This window comes from Amphiura filiformis, chromosome 3, assembly GCF_039555335.1.
Source record: "Amphiura filiformis chromosome 3, Afil_fr2py, whole genome shotgun sequence".
Taxonomy (NCBI): Eukaryota; Metazoa; Echinodermata; class Ophiuroidea; order Amphilepidida; family Amphiuridae; genus Amphiura; species Amphiura filiformis.
In genome coordinates, this window is record NC_092630.1 from 43253755 (window position 1) to 43276159 (window position 22405).

Consider the following 22405-nt stretch of genomic DNA (forward strand, 5'->3'; position numbering starts at 1 on the left):
GTTTTTGCCAGGCTTATTGACAATAATCGTATGGTATTGCATATCGTATGGATTCCCCATCTCTTTTCCCCTCCTCTCCCTATCTCCCCCGCGCTCTCCGCCATCTCTTCTCTCCCCCCACACGACGCTCTTCGACCTTCCGGTGTGGGGCGGGGCCCAAATAGCGCTAGGGGCGCAGGGTCTGAGGGGCGGGGGCCCAAATAGGCAATTTTGTCAGGGGGGGGCAATTGCCCCACCTGCCCCCCCCCACCGCCCCCACCACCCGCCAGGCAGCTACGCCACTGGATCAGAGAAGATATTCTCTGGTTTGATCAAGTAAAATAGGGTGAATAAATTATGATGCATCAAATGGCTTCAATTGGAATTAATTTCCTTAATTTTGGAAAATTTTCCAATTTCCAACTTCCTCAGACACCTCCCCCTGCATAGACAATAGTGGATAAACAAGTCGCCGATTTCGTTTTTGTCACCCGGTACTTTATGTTTAACACAATTATTTTATAGGCCTACAATTATAACAGAAAAAGACCTTATTTAAAATTAGTGATAACGAACCTTAGGTATAGCGAACCCTAATCGAAATTAGTGATAACGAACCTTAGAGATAGCGGACCTTTTTCGTAATTAGTGATAACGAACCTTAGAGATAGCGAACCTTAGAGATAGCGAACCTTAGAGATAGCGAACCGTAACCAATAGGCCTATAGCAACAACTTTCATACTTCTATATGTATAGTCAGCATTTTGCTCTGAGTTTGATGTGGTTTTAACGCTTATGAACTTATGTCATCAGTTTCCCTTCCTTTCGATCGCCTTTTAAAGGCCCATTCAGTGATTTGCTCATTCGGACGATCGTAAAAATCATCAAAATTCAGATTTTGGTACCTTTGTCATTGTCATAGATGTGCTAACATAGCCTGCGAGTGGTTCAGCCAAAAGCTGTGTATTTAAGACAAAATAAGACATACGAATCTGTAATTTAGATATTAGCTATGCATTTGAATGGGGCTTCAACTTTGTCAGTACTGTGGCTGTTTTCTTCGTTTTTTGCCAAATTTGTCATTTCAAAAATACCAAAGGACAATTTGAATGACTTATCCTTCACTTTTAAGCAATTTATAAACTATTTTAATTTTTTTACACTTGCCATGCTTGCGCTGAGATCACTAATGGGTCTTTAATATTGAATAATTCTAAAATAATGTAAGTAATTTTCATGCATATCAAAATGATTATAAATTAATGAAAAGTCGCGCACGTTTTTTAAAAAATATCACCTCATTATCACTCGTCTTTATCGAATATCCGTGTGTGGTGGTTCTGATTAACATTGATCAAACTACGGTAGCATTTGAACAGTTTTCTCTATCTCTTTATACAAATAGCTATACAAATACATCCCTGGCAGCGTTTTTGCATCTTTAGTATCAGAAATACTACACAAAAGAATCCCAGTCCTCGGTCTTCTAGCTTTATCAAATGTCTTTGAATTAGATAGGATGCCTTTTCTATGGCAACATTTCCGTTGTCTTTAATCATAACCAAGGCGTTTCAAATGAGTTTAATTGTTCATCTTACAGGGTTGAAAAAAAGAAACAGTGTTGATCACTCGGATAGTTGGAGGCATAAAAACACCTGCTACTGTGCTACGACGAATCATTGCAGAATTATTGTCTTATAAAAGACTTATAAACTCTATTCTCCCGGTTCATACCTGATCCGTAAATTTTGAAAGAAAAACAACACGTGAGTAAGTTGTTTAAAATTAAAGCTTTTGGAGGAGGAACCAGATTTATCACTTCAAACTCAAATGGCTGACAGACGAGCACAGTTAAGCAGACGTTCTTCATCTATTAATATTTCTAAATCACCAGCAGCAGCGGTAAGTTGGGTTTTTCTTTATTTTGATCTGAAGGTGGGGGTGGGTGCATGTGCACTTATAACTTTAGATACATTGTTAATGTTGCCGGATAATTTGCTACACCATTGTGAAATTAGGGGAATTTTCAGTGTTCTCGTCATGGAAGAAATTGCTTGTTTATAACGGCCTGAATAATATTATGCATGTACCCAATATTTAATTGAGTCTTATGATGATGACGAATGATTAGTAGGCCTACGGTTTTGTATATATTAAGACCCCTTTAACTTCTTCGTAGATTCAGTTGGTATATACATACAGTAAGTATATAGCCAGAAAAATTCATGCGTTCATCGGCAAATTGCAATTCGACTGCTCAGTGCCAGAAATGTGTAAGTGCAATAGCTGCTTTGTGTAGCTGCCATGTGTATATGAGTACAATAATACTGTGCAAATGGCTTGCTATTGCACTTAACCCACTTCTGGCACTGAGCAGAATTATTAGTAGTTGAAATGTGCGTTCTTGGGCGCATGAGACATAATTGCAGTAGCAATTTGGATAAACATTTAAGTTACAAATTGTGTCTCCCCTTTAAAAAGTTCTCTATGCCCAAGTAGGCCTATATAGGTAGTTGTAATTATCTCAAAAACGAACGTAATTTAATTAATTGCTTTCAGTTTCCGTCATATTTTGTTAATTTCTGAAAAGAAAGTGGTTTAAAAAGAAGTGGGACAACAGAAGCCATTTATGTTTTTCAAAAGCCGCGGTATATTTTTTAATATTAATACATTGATATGAAATGAGTCACGAAACCAATATCAGCATTTCCATGGGGTTCTTGAGTTAATATATTAAAACAAAGTTTTGGACGTTTTCGCGCCCCTTCCAAGAAAGATCATGCACATGGGGCGGAAATGACACCCCTTATATTAACTTAAGCCTTGTGATCTCCTTTATAGAACCCGTACCATTCCTCTTGTGTGTCAGCTTTAGTGTTTCAATATTTGAGTGCAAACACCGTTATTAGGTCATGCTCCTCTCCAAACTGCCTTGAGTGTATATTTTCACAATTTATAAACCATTTTAAGCGAAATCAGACAAGTTTATAGAAATTACTGTATAGTCCTCGTCAGATCTCCGAAGTCTCTATAAAGGACGTCATTTTGTCAGTGAGATGATCTAGGCTATATATTATAGTCATTTTAGTGATTAGTAGGGCCTACTAGTTTGAAACCTTTTTATACTTTTTGTCATCAAAATAATTAATCTCTATTCTCATAGAGTCCGGCCTCATCCAATCCAGGTAGTCGAAGATCATCCATTGCCAGTCTTCCTACAGCTCAACAAAGGGTAAGCGTTCATTCTGGTTTTATCACCTTCTTAAATCTTATCATGCTTATTGGATGATGATTTGATGCCGAATAACCCGCGAACTATACTATTTAAGACCTAAAGATTCGACCACCATATGTATACCGATAAAAGATCTTGACAATACTATAGGCCAAAATTCGTTCAAATCTGTTTCAACAACTCCTCGGTGTGTAGTGCGTCGAGTTTATCGTGCACTTAATTGTCTGTTTATAATAACTATTATATAAATCGGGCTTATTATTTTGATTGTTTTCAAGCACTTTTATTATAAAATTAAAAGGCGATGAAAAAACTGTTCTACGGACGAGTGGATTTGTTGTATAGTGTCGGTGGTCATGGTGATCGGGATTTTGATTTTGTTTTGATTTTATTTTCTGCAAGTCTCTAAAAAGTCACCGAAAGCTTACACATTTTTGGCATATACATTTTGAAAAATGTCAGAATTGTTTTCGTAAAATTTCAGTCAAAACCAATCTACTTCGGTTTAAAAAAAAAACCAGCTGTTTTTAATTTCATAGGCCTACAGCTAAAAATAACGCCGAAATGAAGAACAGGGTTTTATTTCGTCGCTTTATATTCATGTTTATTTTTAATTTTGGACTCTTTGCCTTGTTATTACGAAATTCTTTATTTTGCCAATTAATGGATTTTGAGTTCAATTTTTCAAGTTAATTACACTGCAAAAACAGTGTTTAGAAATCGGAGACAGATTGGTGTTTATTAAATGTTTAGCATTTAAAAACTTTTAATGTTTAGACATCTAAACACATAATAATTAATATGAAGTGTGTTTAGGATCTAAACATTAAAATGTTTAACATGAATGCTAACCATTTAATTTTCTGAGCACCAATCTGTGCCCGATTTCTAAACATTGTTTTTACACCGTAGCCTTACACCTGCATGTTCTTTCCCCAGCTTTATTTACGTTTATTATTTAATATTTGCTATTTTTATATTTTGCTTTTACCGTGCATGCTTCATGTGCTTCCCACCGCTTTGTTTTGCTGTCTTTTAGTTGCAAGTCCCAGCACCAAAATTTCTACGACGAAAGGTACGTCTATATTATGACTGGTTTTTTTTTTTCAAATATCTATACTTTTTACAGAAATTTAAATGTCAGGTTAAAGGTAAACTTTTTAATAACATTCATAAAACATTTGGGAATGGTCACTTGCAAATTTTAACGGAAGGAATTGTTGAAATTTGAACACGTTAAACTAGTGTAGAACAGTAGAAGTATAACATGAGTGTTAAAAGCCCGGGGTTAAAAAGTTAAAGTTTGACATGTTAACAGTTAAAAGTAGTGTTAAAGTACAGGGGAAAGAAGAATTACGCATCGCACACTAGCACAATTAAACATGAATTTACAAATGGAAACATAACATGCATAGGCAGATATACCAGAGTAAAAACTCCGGACATATATACCTGCCTGTGCGGGGACACGAACCCCAGACCTCTCGCTTGTCGGGCGAGCGCTCTACCACTGAGCTACACAGACTGTCCCTGATAAACAGGACTCAAGTCTGGTACTTATGGGTAGTGTTAAAGTGTTAACATATTTTGTTTTAATATATAATTAGGGCCTAGGTGTTAATAACGTAATATAAGCCTTTACGTGTTTTTGTTTGGGTTAGGCCTACATGCAAACTTTAGCAGATTAATTGTCGGCCCATAATCCTAAAAACGGATTTTCAACGGATTTTTTTCAATATGAAAGGAAATGTCAAAGTTACCACAACCAAGTTTAGAGCTTATAGAGTCTACAATCCTTTGTCCATAAGAATAATTATTTCACAAGAACTGAAAAATAAATAAGGCATGGAAGTCTCGATGATCTGCGATCTCGCCCAACCGTACACAATCATGACAAATGCTAGGGCTATAAGTCATGACAAGCATTATTATTATCATAAAAAATTGTTACAAACTCAACCCCTGATCTCTTCGTATGACGAGAGTCATTATCCTACTCTTTAACTAGCCGTCTGCTCAGGAAGAACCTGAGGGTACTGAATGCTGGACGGTTCGCACCCTTTCAATTTCGGACCCGTGCACTATCGCCCCCTTTCTATTTCGCACCCATGCACTTTCGCCCCCTTTTTATACCGCGGGTATTGTGCTGCTGTTGATTGATGCACGATCGATTGCTTGAACTCCCGGCGGTGCGGCGTAGTATGTTTATAGTGCTGGGGCCGTCGGGCATGCACTTATTAAGTCATGATAAACCCGTGAAGGAAGGAAAGAAAGGATATTTTATAACAAAATAGAGGAACGATTTTTTTTTCTCAGTATATATTACATGCCAGATATTTTAGCAGCAGGCTTACCCAAAATAATGAAATAATTAGAATTCAATGATAAAAATAGTTATAATAATAAATAGTAATAATAATAATAAATTTATATTTAATTATTAATTATAATATGTATAAAAACAGTGAAAATTTGTTCCAACTGACGACCAAAGGATGGATCCAAAAGGATACAAGTGTCAACAAGCAATGGATAAAATTAAAAACAATGAAAGTATGACACAACATCCAATGGAGGAGTAACACAAAACATATAAACAAAGTTAATTTAATAATATAATATGATGATAATAATAATAATATGATAATAATAATAATAATAACAATGTTAATAATATAAACAAAGTTTATTTAATAATATAATATAATGATAATAATATGATAATAATAATAAGAAGAAGAAGAATAACAATGATATGAGGATGAATGCAGATTATTTTTATCATATTCATTTATTATAAATTTTTTTCTCTTAGTGAAATATTGTATTAGTCTATGTACATTTTTGCATTATAATTATCTTTTAATAAACTTTTATATTTTAGTAATGTTTTAATATCCACACGGACATGTGGAAGATCAATATTGTAATGAACATGTTTTACCGTGTATAAATAAAGTTATTATTATTATTATTATTATTATTATCCCCTCACTTTTCTCCAAAAAATTGAGATTTTTATACCACTGGAAACCTCTGGCTACATAATGTTTATGTCCAAAAATAATTCTTGCAGATTTAATTCGTCTAGCAAAAATATCGTCAATTTTGAATTACGTTCTGGTGTACCAGAACGAAATTACAACAGTGGCCTATGGAGCAGTGTAATACACATAGTCATTAGTCATGCATAACTCGCATAATGCAAAATCGGAATCAACTGAAATTTTGGGAATAAGATTTTTTCAAGCATATCTACCATGTCTACTAAAAAATGTCATAAAAAGATGACTAGGATCACGAAATACTCCTTTAAGATAGATGTCATTTATGCGTCGGACCCCTATAGCCTGATCATGCAAACGAAAAAAGAAAGAAAGGGAAAGAAAAAACGAAATCCAAAGAAATTAAGATGAACTGAACAAATCTAATTGATAGAAATAAATTGATTGTTTAAACCTGTTTATTATGTGCAGCAACATCCAAAAACAAAACAGGGTTCAAAAGACAAAGCAGCTTTCTTGATTAAAAAAAAGAAGAAAAAAGGCACTATAAAAACGAAATAGATGCTATATTACATTATTGACATCTTCGAGTTCAAACATCCCGCCTTAAAATTGTCGGCATATTTAGCAGATTAAGATATAAGATGTGCCGTGGTGTTAATAAAGCATCGTCATAATGAGTCCGTGATTGACAGGCCAGTAAACAAAATGAATCATGAACACATAAATGTCAATCATTTACAATGCAGAATTGGATAGCATTTTTTCCACAAATTTGTTTATTTACTTTATGTTATTTATTAAAACCATATTTATACAGGGCTACCTTTCAGATAAATCTGCTATTACAGGGGCTCTGTGTCATAAAAACAATATACATAACAATTTGTAGAATTATACATAAGCATATATGTAAGAATTTTTTTAAAACATAAAAATGCATAAACATCAAAAAATCATACATCAAATATATCAAAATTCATTAAAAGTATTTACATTTCTTTGTTTTGTACAATTTACGTAACACTTGTAGAAATATATATTAAATTAATTAAGAACACAGACAAAATACATCATTCATTAAAAGACATAAAAGTTAAAACATTTGGTTCATTATTTACATTTCTCATTAAAACGAACAGAAAACTTTCCTGATTAATAATATTTTACGATCGTACGTCAAGAGGCATATGGCACTTTTGCGTGTCTGTTTACGGTACCCTACCATTGATTGGACCCACACCATACCCGGCGCTTTCGCGTAAGTCATTCATTACATAATGGGTTGAAGGAGTCACACTTTATACAATCACGCGGCCGCGTGGCCCGGAGACTTGTCAAGCAATCGATCCGGTACGGGTGTGTTCTGGGACGAATATATGCGTGCTACTGCATAGTCACCGTAGGCTACCATTGCATTGATTGAACCCATGTCACGCCCGGCGCTTTCGCGTACTAGTGGCAGCTAATACTCGCGGTGAAGAAAGGTGGTGAAAGTCGGCCATAAATAATTGAATACTAAATTATATAGCCTATTATAAAGTACTAATAAGGTAACATAATTCTAATAACAATAATATAATAATAATTAATATAATAATAATAATAATAATAATAATATAATAAAAATAATTAATAGGCTTAAAATAAAATAAAATAAAAATGAAATAAAATAAAATAGGCCTAAGTAAAACAAAATAACAAATCAAAAACATAATGAATACCAATCTTTAGTCGAAGCACATTTAATATATCGTAATAATATAGGCCTATTAAATTCAATCGAACCGGAGAGTTCATCAACATACTATTTGCTTTTGTACACGCTGGACCCAGTACCGGTACTGCAAACACAGACAATCAACACTCAAAAGTCAACCAATACTATACACATACAACACCCCACTGTACCACCGGGAGTTGAAGCGATCGATCGTGCATCATCAATCAACAGCAGCACATTACCCGCGGTTTAAAAAGGGGGCGAAAGTGCACGGGTCCGAAATTGAAAGGGTGCGAACCGTCCTGTTTCCAGGGTACTATATAGGGGCCTACATTCATACACCTACTAAACCCGGAGGCTAGAAGTTCTTTAATAAAAAGGTGATGGCTTATTTTGCTACTATAGGCCTAAATGCCGCATAGGGTACCTGCAGGGAATATGGGACCATTAAGGACGTTTAGCTTATTTGCATAAAAACTAAAGAAGATATTGTTATGATGAACAACCTGTCCTTTAAGATTAATAAAACAGGCAATGTTACCTTGTTTTTATGTTTGTTTGGACGCTATGACGTCAAAATGACGTCATCGTCAAAGTGTCCCATATTACCTGCATGTGCAGGTAATATGGGACACTGTGTTATCTCTATGGTGAAAATCAAAAGTTCAGAAAATCACTCTTTTGTTCTAAAAACATTTTTGTTACATGATTTTGAATGTTAAATGCAAATTTCTACAAGAAAATTCAATTTTCTAAATAGTTTTGCTTTTCGCATTGACAATGCACACAATTTCCTATGTGTCCCATATTACCTGCACCCATTCAGTTGAAAATCAGAGAAAATAATCATTTATAAAAGGAAAGTGCCACTTGTCAGTGGAATTTTACCTGCTGATAAGCTTAACCCATCACCTAAAGATCATAAAAAATGACAAATGCCCCTACCAGAGTTTTTGGATACACAATCATAAAATGTGACGTCATTGATTTTATATCAGGCCAAAAAAACGACATAATTTTTTGGGCAATTTCACTCTTTTGGCATTGATTTCCAAGAGTTTGATACACAGACTCCAAAACTGCATTTCTAGAAGCACAATTGATGTCTCTAAACACTTAACAAATCAACTTAAAGTGTTTACCTTCTCTAAGCTACTTTTTGTTAAAATGAAAACAGGTGTCCCATATTACCTGCTGTCCCATATTACCTGCAGCTACCCTATTAGTATAGTAGGCCTATATATAATAACAATTTCCGCGCAAAATTTCAGGGGGAAACTTGATTTTTGTAGACCCAATACACGAACTTGATTTATGATTTCCTGATCAACGGTTTGTTAAGTTCTCGGGCGGATTCAGCCTCGAGTTAGGAATACCTCTCTTGTCTCTTCACTCCATAGAGAGCAAAAATCCATAAAATCATTACTACAAACCCCGGCTATAAAACAAAAAGTTTCTGTACACAAGTACCCGCTCATAACTTTTCTAGGTGTATGGCCCGTCTGGTACTGTCTGGGGGTCTACAAAATGTTAGGGCGTCATCTATTGGTAGGCGTCTGAGTGCTTAGCAACAAAAATGGCGACGAAGAGGGGAAAAGGAAAACTTTCCCAAATAGCTGTTCAAATAACAGGAAAAGGACCAGATGCTTACAAAGACGTTGACTGGAAAGCACTTAGTGTAAGGAATAATTAGGAAGTAATAAATAAAATAATGTGCTTTTGTGTTATGTTGTCAAATATGCTTAAGCTTATCAGAGAACTTCAAAAGTTGCCGAATTTTGAAGTCTTGCATAGCCATAAGTTTCAATAGATCATGAGATCATGAGATGGAGGAATGCCAGACAACTCGCCCCAAATACAACTCGCCCCAACGGACAACTCGCCCCAACGGACAACTCGCCCCACGTGATACAAACTGGTCCCACGCATAACTCGCCCCAATTATAAGTGTACGCAGAGAATATCTTCTCTAGCATTCGTAACTTAGTCTTAGAAGAAGGTTTTATCAAACTGCTACACAGGGATAGAACAACTATATGAACATAATAATTGGCAATATTTTGTGATTATTGCTGAAAATTTCGGTCAAATTTGACAACTTGTTAGTATACGTGATAGCACACGATTAATTACTACTCGAGTTGATGAGTGTGTGTATTCTACTGATGTTACTGAATGCCGATGTGCGAATTGCCGTTCGTGCCAAAGTATAAGTTGTCAAATATTGACCGAAATTTCAAGCAATTATCACAAAATTTTGCCAATTAGGCCTAACGATGTTCATCGTAGTTGTTGATATAGGCCTACCATTGTTCTATCCCTAGCCGAGTGATAAAACCTTCTTACGTATGCTAGAGAAGATATTCTCTCAATTTCTCTGCATACACTTATCACTGGTGCGAGTTTGTATGTGGGGCCAGTGTGTTACTGAGTTTTTACTGCTGGGGCGAATTGTCCGTTGGGGCGAGTTGTCTGCGGGGCGAGTTGTCCAGCGTTGGGGCGAGTTGTATTTGGGGCGAGTTGTCTGGTTTCCAGATGAATTACGCATTTTTATACGTGTAAGCGGCGATCCTGACTTTTAGACCACCCTCGCTAATTTTATATATATAGGGACTAAATTTTTACTTTTGCAATTGCATCAAGTTTTAGTTTTGCATCAATTCACGGTTAAAAAGTTGCCAAACACTTCTTTGCTGGAGTCAAGCCCAAAGTTTAATGTAAGGAGGGCAGGGCTTTCGACAAATGAGGGAAATTATGGGGTAAAGGTCAAAACAACTTTTTGGAAAAAAGTGAAAATGGCCATTTTTCTAGGTAATTTTTGTTTCGAAATACAACTTATGAATATGATTTTAAAATAACCGTAATTAAGCAAGAAACATATGATATGTTTATAAAATAAGCATCACTTCCGTCACATGAAAAGATGATCAGATGAGTGAAAGGCTGCAGAAAATGTGAGAAATATGGGAATTTTCTCAGAAAAATACATAACGTTTTTTGACAAATTCACCATCTTGACAGGCCGCGACAAATCGCCTGTGTCTTCTCTTTTTTTTTCTTTTTTTTTCATTTGCCTGAAGACATTTTTTATTTTTAAATAAATGCCTGCAAAATTTTTTTCAAAATGGTTACTTTTATAAGAATGTGTTTACAAGGCATGAAAGGGAGATGGAATCAATCTTATTTCAGTAAGCTAAAAAAATTGAGGAAGGAGAGAGAGGGAGAACTAAGGGAGATGGTCAATCCAGGGTTCGATTTAGAGGGATTTTACATGCCATAGATGCATCACTTCTTCTCTTCTTCTTTTTCTTCTTCCAAATTAGTGTCAACTGCATTGATGAAGGCTCAGACTTGTTTAGGGCTTCATGCATTATTATGTAATATTGGTTCTGACCAGTGTCCGAAATAAGGAAAATATGGAGGTTATCCCGAGGATAACTAAAGCATGAATTCTGCTTGTCCTCAATACATTTTGGTTGTCCCCAAAATGTGTAATACTTTTGGAGGTAAAATATAGTGGTTGTCCAGGGGATAAGTACATAGCTCAATATGGTTGTCCCCAGTGATTTTTGTACAAGAGTATAAGCTCTTATTTCGAACACTGGTTCTGACTTCTTTGCATGTAAAATTTTGCCTGTGCATGTAATATTTTGTGATATTCAGCCCATATTCAAGGAAAAACTGCAGTGGCGCATGTAACCATTTTTTTTCTAAATCGACCCTGGGTGGGTCAATCTTATATGTAGTAACATTAAATTTGTATTTGTTAAATCAGGATGAAGAAGCCAGAAATCTTGAGAAGAAAAACTCACTTGCTTGGAAAGTCCTCTCCAATACCCAGACACAAGCTTTACAAGACTTGACGGTTGAAGAACTGGAAATGTAAGTGATGCTGATAATATCGCACATTGATCATTTATGGCATATTTTCTAAATTGATCAGAAAGAAAGATATATGCGATCATTTATTTTACAGGGACCTTTTTAATACTATAGTGTGACAAGTTGACAGCTGAGGTCTGATTCTGTAAATAGAGCTATATTTTCTCCTCTATTTTACACAAGGTTGAACCAATTATCGGATCGGGTTTCACACCGATATATGCATAATAATCAATAATTGGAACGGATGGGCAAAAGTCATTTAAATTCAGCTCAATTTTCATTTTAGTTTGCACACTTTTTATCATTTCAAAACAATTTTGCTGGAATCAAGAGTCAAAAGGAAATGTATGGGTTTGTCATAGCAGAACTTTGTATATCAAGGAGTCATTGTGAACAACTGAATTAACATAAAACTTCTCATTTTTGTAACTGAGCAAGTTTTGGCTGTTTGTTACTGAGCATGTTATTGTGCACAGTCATCATGATACCGTACTTTAATAGCTGCTATATGGGATTGATTAGAAAGCATTTTAAAATATCTCAAACATATTTAAAGCCATGGACATCAGGTAGTGTGTTCTGAAGCCACATAATAATAATATTGGTTTACGGTACTTTTTATTTTTAAAAGGGCCAAGATACAATCTGCACTAAATTGGGTAATTTTTTTTTTTTTAAACTTTGTCATCAGGCCTTGAAATCCCATTTTGAAATAATGTTTACTGTCTCTTGTCTTCGTAATCACATTTAGAAAACTTGCAGAGATCATGGAGCTTCCCAGACCAGATATAGAATTGTCACAAGCGTCTCTCTTGGATTATTATGTGTCTGGGTTTTGGTGGGCAAAGGAACAAGGTTTTAATGTACAACAGCTATCAGGGTTCTTCACATTACTACACACATTATTAGAAAATATAAAAGGTAAGATATTAAGCAGATTTTTTAAATTATTATTTTCCCATGTGTCATCTTTGAAACATTTTCCAAAAAAATCAACTATCCCCTGGAAAATAATGGATGCCTGAAATTTAAAACCTTTCTTCACAACTTTAATGATATGTATTATGTAATCAAACTGCAGAACGCAACAGGGCCAGAGCCAAAATTCCCGTTTGTGGTGGGACGGAATTTTGATAGGCCTTTTAAATTGTAGCTCTGTGCCTGTTTATTTTATGGATTCTTTATGTTCTTAATATAAACAAGTAAGTTACAGACTACATTCACACACAAGACAAATAGTCTTAAGAATCAACACGTTGCCACGGTAACACAAATTCATTGATGTGGCGGGACGGAATGATAAACTTCATGTATTTGTGAACACAGTACATTTGTTGAATTTTTATCAAAAGTACTGGGATAAAACATTTGTTTCTAACATTGGTATTAACTTCAACTATCCTTCTTTTGTTGTGAGAGGAATTATAAAATTCACCCCCTTCTTAATAGTACGTACATTAATTTTTAAAAATCATGTCAATGTGGCGGGACGGAATGTGGCGGGACGGAATTTTGTCCACCATGTCAAAATCAAGAAAAAAAGCAATTGATTCACTTTAAAACTGACAAAATTGTTTTTTCTTTCACTTCCAACGAAAAATTATTGCAAAATATTGACTGAGAATGAAATTTTTCATAGATTCCTGAACTTAAAAAAATCATCTCAAAATGTGGCGGCGCCGTGTTTTACACCAAAGACCCTGAAAATAGAATTATTGCTGGCATCCTACCACAAAAGGCCTGAAATAGAAGAAGTTAAAATGGTTTTGAGCCTAGCAAAATTGATATTCAATTTTTATGTACTCAGGAATGTTTATTACCATAATAGTTGATATTTTGGAAAGTTTTGACTAAAATTTTTTTTTTCGTCCCTTCCGGAACGTAAAAAAATCACCTCAAAATGTGGCGGGACAGAATTTTACACATATTTTAATTTATTTCTTTATTTTTGCAAAGTCCACTGACATTTTTTTTAGTGCTGAAATTGTCTATACAGAAGACCTTTAAAATACCATAAACAAAAAAATCACTATCTTTTTTAAATATGCAGTAACATCAAATTTAACAATTCCGTCCCGCCACACCGAGAGGGCGCTACGTGTGTGTTTTATTGCTTGTATTCCAAAATTGACGGGCAAATTTTCCTTTTTTTTTTTGCCGATTCATAATCTTTGGTAAGTGGTCTATTAAACCAGAGGATAAATTCACTCCTGTAACAATTTCTAAATTTTAGGTTGAGTGATGACCATTTTTGGCCCTGGCCCAACATCATCCAACATTTTTTTCAAAACATCTTTAATATCCTAAATTGATTGTACAGTTAAATTAGACTGCATTATGTAAAGGGTTTTATGAGACATTCCGTGCATTTTTGAAATGAAATAACAAATTTGACTACACTAACCACTAATTTTTAGGGCTTGGATTACCCCTGTAAGTATTGTATTACCTCTATAAAGTTAGAATATTACCAGACCTCATTTTGTAACAGTTTATGCACAGGTGTGCTGTATTGCTTTATAGTTATTCAAAACTCTTCTTTTACAGAGCATAAGATGCCACTAGCTGATAATCTTACCGAATACAAGAAATTGTTAGCTGGAGTAGGTACAGAAGATAATGAAGTCAATGGAGGACTGGATTTCTTTGACATCAAACAAGCAAAACTAATCACAGATTTTCTGCAAATGACGTAAGTAAATTTCAGATTGTGTCTGATATCAATAGCTAAGTTTTGACTATTTTCTTTCTTCTTCAAATTTGAAAATGGTAAGACACATCAGGATATTTTAAGTCAGGTCATTTTTTCACCATTTGCTTTTTAAGTTGTAATGCTGAGTCTGCATTTAAAGTTTTATGGAAAAAATAATTTATTTTGGAGGTTATTTGTCAAGTAAATCTCCCAAATTTGAAAAACTTTAAATTGATCTTTTTTGTAATCTGTAACCTGGCTTTGTTTTACAGGAATTTAAGGAATTGTTTTAATTTCCCTGTAGTGAAAACCACCATTTATTTATTTTGAGTCCACACAGCACTTCCAAGGTGCGTCTTCACACAAAGGAGAAAAAGATATATACTTTCATTTGTCCTTATTTTTCTGCCATTGTCCTTATTTTTATGCCAATTAATGTCAGTGTCATGAATTACCTCAATGAGTTACTGTAGTGTAAGATTGTATTTAGGACTTATTGTTCATATTTCTCTTGCCACACAGGTTGTTTCAGCATCATAAAATGTATGAATTTCTGTTTCATCATGAAAGAAAGGAAGAAATTGTTGGTGTGGAGGTAAGAGTATGACATAGCATTACTTGAAAGATCTGAAAAACTCAAGAAGAGTTCCATTCTAAAATTTTGTCAGATTCAAAGTTTTTGACACATCCCTTTTGTGTGCATCAGGTGACAGTTTGTCCTTTTGTAATATCCCCTATCATGATTCAAATTTTGGGATGTCATTCCTCAGTGTTTAAGGGTGCGGTTAACCACTTTTGCACAGTATTTTTTGTGGGACCTAAGAACACATCAGACACCAAATTGCATTCTGATTACTGAGGAATGTTCTTCTGATATCAAATAATTTTGATTATTTTTTAATTTGCTATATAATATAAATTTTATGTCAAATTACTAAAAATTGATATTTTTGACATTTAAAGCTATTTAACAGTCCTTGAAGTTAAATATATAAATCTAATGATACCGGTATGTACTTAACATGTATGTATCTGCATGGGAGCCAACCATTATGAAATATTTGACCTTTATTATTGAAGATATATATGAAGTTTCCAAAAAAATTACTTTGCAAAGGTGGCTGACCAAGCCCTTAAATTTAAGAAGCCACAATGAACCACCCATTTCACGAAATGTGTGTACCTTGTAAATACATCGTAATAATATGTTAGCCTGGTTAGATTGAATTATATTCAAGTCACTGTCAAATCAATGAGGGCTTGATTACTGTGACTGATCAGTACTAGTAGTTTGGTATCTATAAAATAACATCATTACTCTATGTGATCACTAAAAACCAATTGCTTATCACTACATGTAGCTATTATAAAGTGTATATTTTCTTTTAAAATCACAGTTATAATCCTTTCCATGGACAAAAGGGAAAAGTGAGCACTGAGCACACTACCTTGAATTGACTTATGGTAGAACTATGTACAACTATGACATGAGTACTGTAATGATGAATGGCACCAATAATTCACTTTTCTGTTTCTTAATTTACAGCCTGTTCACTTCGGTCCTGATATGCAGGTTATAATCAAAACTTATCAATTTACTTAAATTAGCTCCACAACACATTCACAAGTCATAAATGTAGAGATCCAAAATTAAAGTGTATGTTCCTTCATTGGTTCATGTTTTGAAATAATGCCATGATCATTGATTCACTGTATTCCATTTTCACAGCCATCATCTGCACTCAATCACTGGATTTACATTTAAGAAAATTGCTAAATCTAAAAGGTTGATCAGTTATATCTTTCCTTACATTTGGATGAGCATCAATTGTTTTCAAATCCCATCATACAGTTTCAATTTTGTGAACTTTTTTATTTATTTACATACATTATCTGGAGGTACACAAATAGAAAAGTGCAGAAATCTGAGCTGCCAAAAATAAATCTGACAACATGGCAAATGAACTATATCGTCACCATACCGTCACCATACCATGAGATTTGAAATCAAAATATCAAGACACCGTCCTGTTCAGATCAGAAAATTAAGTGTATCTACAAGACTCTGCTGTGAAACTCTTAGTCTTTATTAAAGAAAACTAATTTCAAACTTTGTTTTATTTGTTCTTCATGAAGAACTCTGATATATGCAATGTGAGTATATCATGTAGATTGTCTGCATGGGAAAGCACTAGCTCTTCTGAGGTGTTTGCAATAATTAGAAGTAAAATGCTTTGTAATCTATTGTGCACAAAAATGCTGCTAAAGTTAAAGCGCTAATTGCACCACACCCACCAATACGCATGTGCCTGTGCCCATTGCCCAAACATATGCACCGACACACAATGGAAAACACGTGCACCTCAATGGGGACCATAGCACATGATCACATCACCAAGTGCAACCATCAGGGCTCAAATTTCAGGGAGGCCACTAAGGTGACGTGCCTATTTTCAGTTTTGGCCTTGGTGCTTCAGATCTTTGTCAACTTCACGGCATTCTTCATCTCTTGTTGGCCTTTCGTGTCTTTGCCCAATGGCTTTGCAAATGGATGCCCCAAAAACTTAAAATTCAAGGCCTGACAACCATATAGCATTTGCATCATGTAAAAATATCTATACAGGAATAACAGGCAGTTTCATGTCATTACATATAGCCACTGCATTTGTAAAATTGTCAAAAGCCTGCAAAATCCTGCCATTGCATTAATCATTGGTACCTTTTATTCACTTCTTGCATATCCAGTGGCATAGCTAGTAGCAAGGGAGGACACATACCCTGTGTGCCATTTAGAGGGGTGCCAAGGACCCTAATCTACCAATTCAGCGCCCCCGAGAACAATAATATTCTGCTCCCCTTCCAAGCGGTGAAAGTCAAAATGTTTATGTTCTTCACATGCATTTTCAACATAAATAATAATTTTTGAAGGACCATTTTAAGACCAAAATGCAACAAATAACCAAATCAAAAATATTTGTGCAAATTTTGTATCCATCCTCCTGGGCGCCACAACCCCTAGCTATGCCACTGTACATATCTGCTTGCTGACACAATATTTTGCTTTGTCTCGAGATAAGGGGACAAGGACATTCAGAGTTTGCAGTTTTCAATCATGCATGTAGCCAGAATTATCCTTAACTTCAGCTATACACTCTGAAGTAAATAATTGTCACCATGCAACTCCACATTGAAATGACCAACACAGTGCAAGCCTCAGACATAGACAGCAATGTAGACTTTTAGATTATTTTTAGCTTCACTTGTGCTGTACATGATTTAAGTGTCACATCTGCTTAAATACACCTCACCATTATCACAATTTATTTCCAATGATTCTTTTGAATTTTAAGCACTCTTTCATTTTGCTCTTCTTTATCTTCAATGGTACTGGTAGTGCATTATTCATGTGCTGTTCCAGTGTCCCTGTACTGTTTTTTAGCAAAATAAGTGGTTAGGTATATAAGTATTTTCATGATAAAACCATTCACCATTATACAGGATAGATCTATCATTTATTGGAATGCTAGCTCCATATGTTAGAGCAACTTTGGGTTAATTTAACTTCATTATTTCTTTATCTGTGTCAGGCTGAAGTAAAGAAGTATGCATCATAGCTGCCACGCTCATTCGTTTTGTGGCGCAAGAAATTGCCTTTAAGAAATTGGTCAGTTTTGTTGAAAGTTTTTTGAACATCTCAAGCTTATTTTGACTAAATTTGAGTCAGGGGAGTAAAACCTGCATTCCATGTGTGATTGAAATATCTTTGTCAGCTTTGAGACATAGATTAGTATTGTTAATATGTTTAACTTAATCACATTCATTATAATATACCTTGATCTACACAGCTTGTAGTAGAGACACTCCCTGCTGCAGATGTACCGCATCCACCACCATTGGAAGAAGGTTTGGAGGAAGCCATATACCTCCGTCACCTAGCAACCCCTCCCAGCTCACCTACACCAGATATGGATGGTAATGAAGAGGAGAAGAAAGGTGAAACAGAAGGTGAAGGAGTGACGCGGGCAGAAGATGAAGAGAAGGCATCAGGTATGGAATTGAGAGTTAGTCAGTACTATGGCATTTTGCTTGTTTGGGTATTCACAGAAGGTAACAAGTGACATCAACCAACAGCTGTTGGAACAGGATTGATCCTTCTTGCTGCCACTATATGAAAGTAGGTCTGTATAATGTTTTGCAGAGTCCTTTTTAAGCGTTAGTCCTCACGTGTACACGTGCAACGTCAAGCATAGGCATGGGACCTTGTGCAAAATAATATGTGGTGGATGGTGTGCTGTACACTTAATTTGTTAAAGGAATTAAGTAAAACATAGGCCAGATTTGCATGAAATAAAATCAGTAAACCTATATTTCAATCACTTCCTGAAAATCTTTTTGCTGCTATGCCATGATATAAAGCATAAGTCACATTTTCATATCAAGGGTCCATTTCAATAAACTTTTTAAAACCCTTCGTAACTCAAGTAACCATTCGCAAAGTTACAAATACCCAATACTAGATGTAACTTTAAGAAGGGTCTCTGTAATAAAACCTTATTACTTACGAAGGGTAGCGTTCGTAAGTAAGTTTAGTGAAATAGAACTTACGACTCGTCGTAAGTTACGAACAATTTTGAGACTTACGAAGCTTTGTAAAGTTTAGTGAAATGGACCCCAGTGTACATGTATATTATTGATTCTCAAACAAGGATGTTCTTATCTTCATATACAGGTGATCCAGTAGATCTATTGGCAGAAGTTACAGCTGAAGATGTGAAGACTGTTTTTAGTCAAGTTTCCAAGGAACTCTTTGCAGGATTACAGGTCTGTGTAATACTTTTACTAAATTGGTACCCATGTGTTCCCATTATGGTCAAGTGGGAGTTTTAGCCTGCCCAAAACTTGCCCGGGAAAACTTGACCCTGAAAACAAAAACCAGACCTCTGTCCCTGCTGGGGGTTCAGTCAGTTTAAATAACAATAGCTATAACCTTGATTTGTTTGTCTGGTCTTGTTTTAGTTCATAGAACTTAAATATTAAAGCATTATTTTTATAATTTAGCATATGTCACAGCCATTAATTTTGCCTGTCCCAGGAGCAAACTGTAGGTCCAAAATGACAGGTGGACAGGTGGCTGGCTAACATCCTATGGGCAAGACTGCCACATCCAAGGCAACATTAGATTCACACTCCTTGACATGATCTGTACCTTAATGTAATAAACCATAAACATGCCGGTCATATTCAATTTTATCCAATTGTACTGAAAGAAGCAGGTCTTTTTAATTAACATGGAAAACTGGTGGGTGCCAATTGTTTTCATATAGAGCCCATCAAATAATTATAGCTAAATATTACACCTGTGAAAAAAGTACCATTTCTCAAGCTACACTCTACAGAAGTACAAATGTTAGTCTATTCTTTACCATGATTATTTTTTGTATATCTGTTGAAACTCAAGCAAATATCATTCAAAACTAAAATTCTTATTCATTTTGTACTTTTCAGACTGATGTGCAACGGAAATTAAAAGAAAGAGAATCAGAAATCATCTCAAGGATAAACAAAATACACAGAATAGCAGATACATAGCGACAATATGATGGTTTGAACTCAATTGTAAACCATCAGTTGGTGTTGACATTTCTCATGTGATGAACACTGATTAGTCTGTGTGTGAACCAAGACCATTGAGTGAATCTCTGAAACCATATCATGATATCGAGATAAGGCTGACTAAGGCGATGAAAGAAAAACCTGTTTTACAGGCAGACAGACTTTTCAAGTATATACTTTTTTTTTCTCTGGAACCTAAAATATCACTGGCAGGATCACTGGAAGTTTGAAAAATCTATGATTTTTTTGTGCAAATATTTTGAAAATAGCCTGATTTTTTTCCCTAAAATATTCAGCCAAAATTGATCAAGTTTGGCCAAAAAATGACTGATTTTACATGATTTTAGCAAAATTGTTGAAAAAATTTGTTGTTTTTTTCAAAAATGCAAAATCTGTGTCAGTCAGGCCCATAAAACAGGTGTTTTTTTAGTCCCCTAACACACAGCTATTCAACTTTTCAGACAACTGTTTAGGATAAAAACATAATAATGGTTGCAAGAAACTACCATGTATGTTGGACTTGGTTGATGATGTCTAGAGAAGCAAGGCATTTTGAGTTGTCAATTGTATTAACAAGATTCATTTCGTCATACAAGCCTTTTGTGAACTGTAAGGCTTCAGGCCCAGGAAATCAGAGAGCTTGTTATTTATGTATTGCATGTATAATGCTATAGGAAATTGTGGTCAAATGTCGGTTTTACTATTACACATTTGAAGTGTAACTACCTTACAAAGACCAATATAAAATACATCTGTTGTCAGAACAAATTGTACCATATAGTGTATATAAAATGTACATAATATACAATACATTGACTTATTTTCCATTCTGAATTGTATCTATATGTCAAATAAATGTTGATATCTTTAATATAATATTCCAAAGAGTATGTTTGTGAAGATTATCATTCATCCAGGTAGTATATGATATTAATATTTGAATTTAAGACTGCACAAAAAGTAACACGGCTGTTACAGATATTGCTCTAGCTTCAGAACTACAACCTTGGACAAAGGGTTGAAATGAAATTAGTATGGACGTACGGTATTGCAAATGAGCCCGTTCCCCCGATCAGTGTTGAATCCTTACATTTTGTTCATGTGCGCTCAGTAGCACTCAACGTTGATTGGTGGGGCAGGGGGAGGTATTGGGGATGAGAGTAATATTTAGACTTGACACTAAAGGAAGCGCCATTTCATCACTCTAAAAATAACAAAAATGTGGCCATTACAAGGTGCACATTCTATTTTTTATTCCAACCAATTTTGTCCAGCATTGTAGTACTACTTTCACAATATTTTAACCTAGAAAGAAAGATCATTTATATATACGCATGTTGATACCACATTCCTCCAATTGCGTTCAATATTAACAACACATCAGTGTTTTTAGAGAAAAACTGTGAGTTTAAAAGTTGTAGCTATTTGTATTGATTTGAAGTCAGCACAAAGATAATGGTGGGTTTTACGTGCCACAATGCTTGCGTAGTGACCATTGATTGCTGTAAACTGGAGCAACTAAGGTATTTTTTCTTTTAAAGCACTACTGTGTTGTTAATATTGAACGACATTGGACAAATGGGTTATCAAAATGTGTGTAAATAAGTCATCCTTTGTATGTTGAAATATGAAAACAATTATTAGTTCTGAAACTATAGGTGTATTTATAACAGCTGCGTTACTTTTTGTACAGTCTTTATATTCTAATCAACTTGACTTACTATTTGCAAGTGTGGGAATTTTCATGTTGAATTCTGAACACATCATCAGCCTTATAGAGGCCCTGCATGAAATTATCGATTGGCTCCAAACAAAGGATTTGAGCCGGTGTCCTTCACCGTAGTTATGGCGGAGTGCAGTCTATTCAATCAAATGTTGTCATCAACCTATTTGATCGTAGTGCATGATTGCAATCATGCTTTTGTTGAATGCATTTGAGTAGTCCGCCATATTTACGGAATGATACGTCACATGCAAGGCCTCTATTACTGCTTTTCTGGCGGTAAAAGTTCATTGGCCCATGAAACGGATGTTGTTGTATCGCATGTCACAGTTGAATTCAACCCGAGAGGCTCCGGCCAAGTCATGACACAGGCCACCTCCCCCTATTGCAAAGAGGTTTGGATCTTCTAAAATTCATTTTGCATTTTGTAGGTCTGTAGAATATGAAATTTTGATTTCAAGATTTGTCAATATTTGTTTGTAAAGTTTTGCTCCTCAGATCATAAATAAGCAAGTTCTGCATAATTAGGTCAAATTTTGCGGGCAAATT

The 22405-nt window shown here is 35.0% G+C and overlaps 1 protein-coding gene across 5 annotated transcripts; it reads left to right on the plus strand.

The window, feature by feature from the left end:
* Positions 1-1775: 1775 nt before the first annotated feature.
* Positions 1776-20487, plus strand: LOC140148567 (ciliary-associated calcium-binding coiled-coil protein 1-like). 5 transcript variants are annotated; one of them, XM_072170562.1, is made up of 11 exons: positions 1776-1882; positions 3144-3212; positions 4255-4290; positions 11719-11825; positions 12580-12749; positions 14376-14520; positions 15043-15115; positions 16657-16674; positions 18366-18567; positions 19250-19341; positions 20026-20487. In XM_072170562.1, exons 1-11 carry the CDS (start codon positions 1811-1813, stop codon positions 20107-20109), a joined length of 1068 nt encoding a protein of 355 aa, XP_072026663.1. In that variant the 5' UTR covers positions 1776-1810; the 3' UTR covers positions 20110-20487. The 5 variants fall into 5 exon arrangements, with proteins under 5 accessions (XP_072026663.1, XP_072026664.1, XP_072026666.1 ...); XM_072170563.1 differs by lacking the exon at positions 16657-16674; XM_072170565.1 differs by lacking the exon at positions 4255-4290.
* Positions 20488-22405: the final 1918 nt, after the last annotated feature.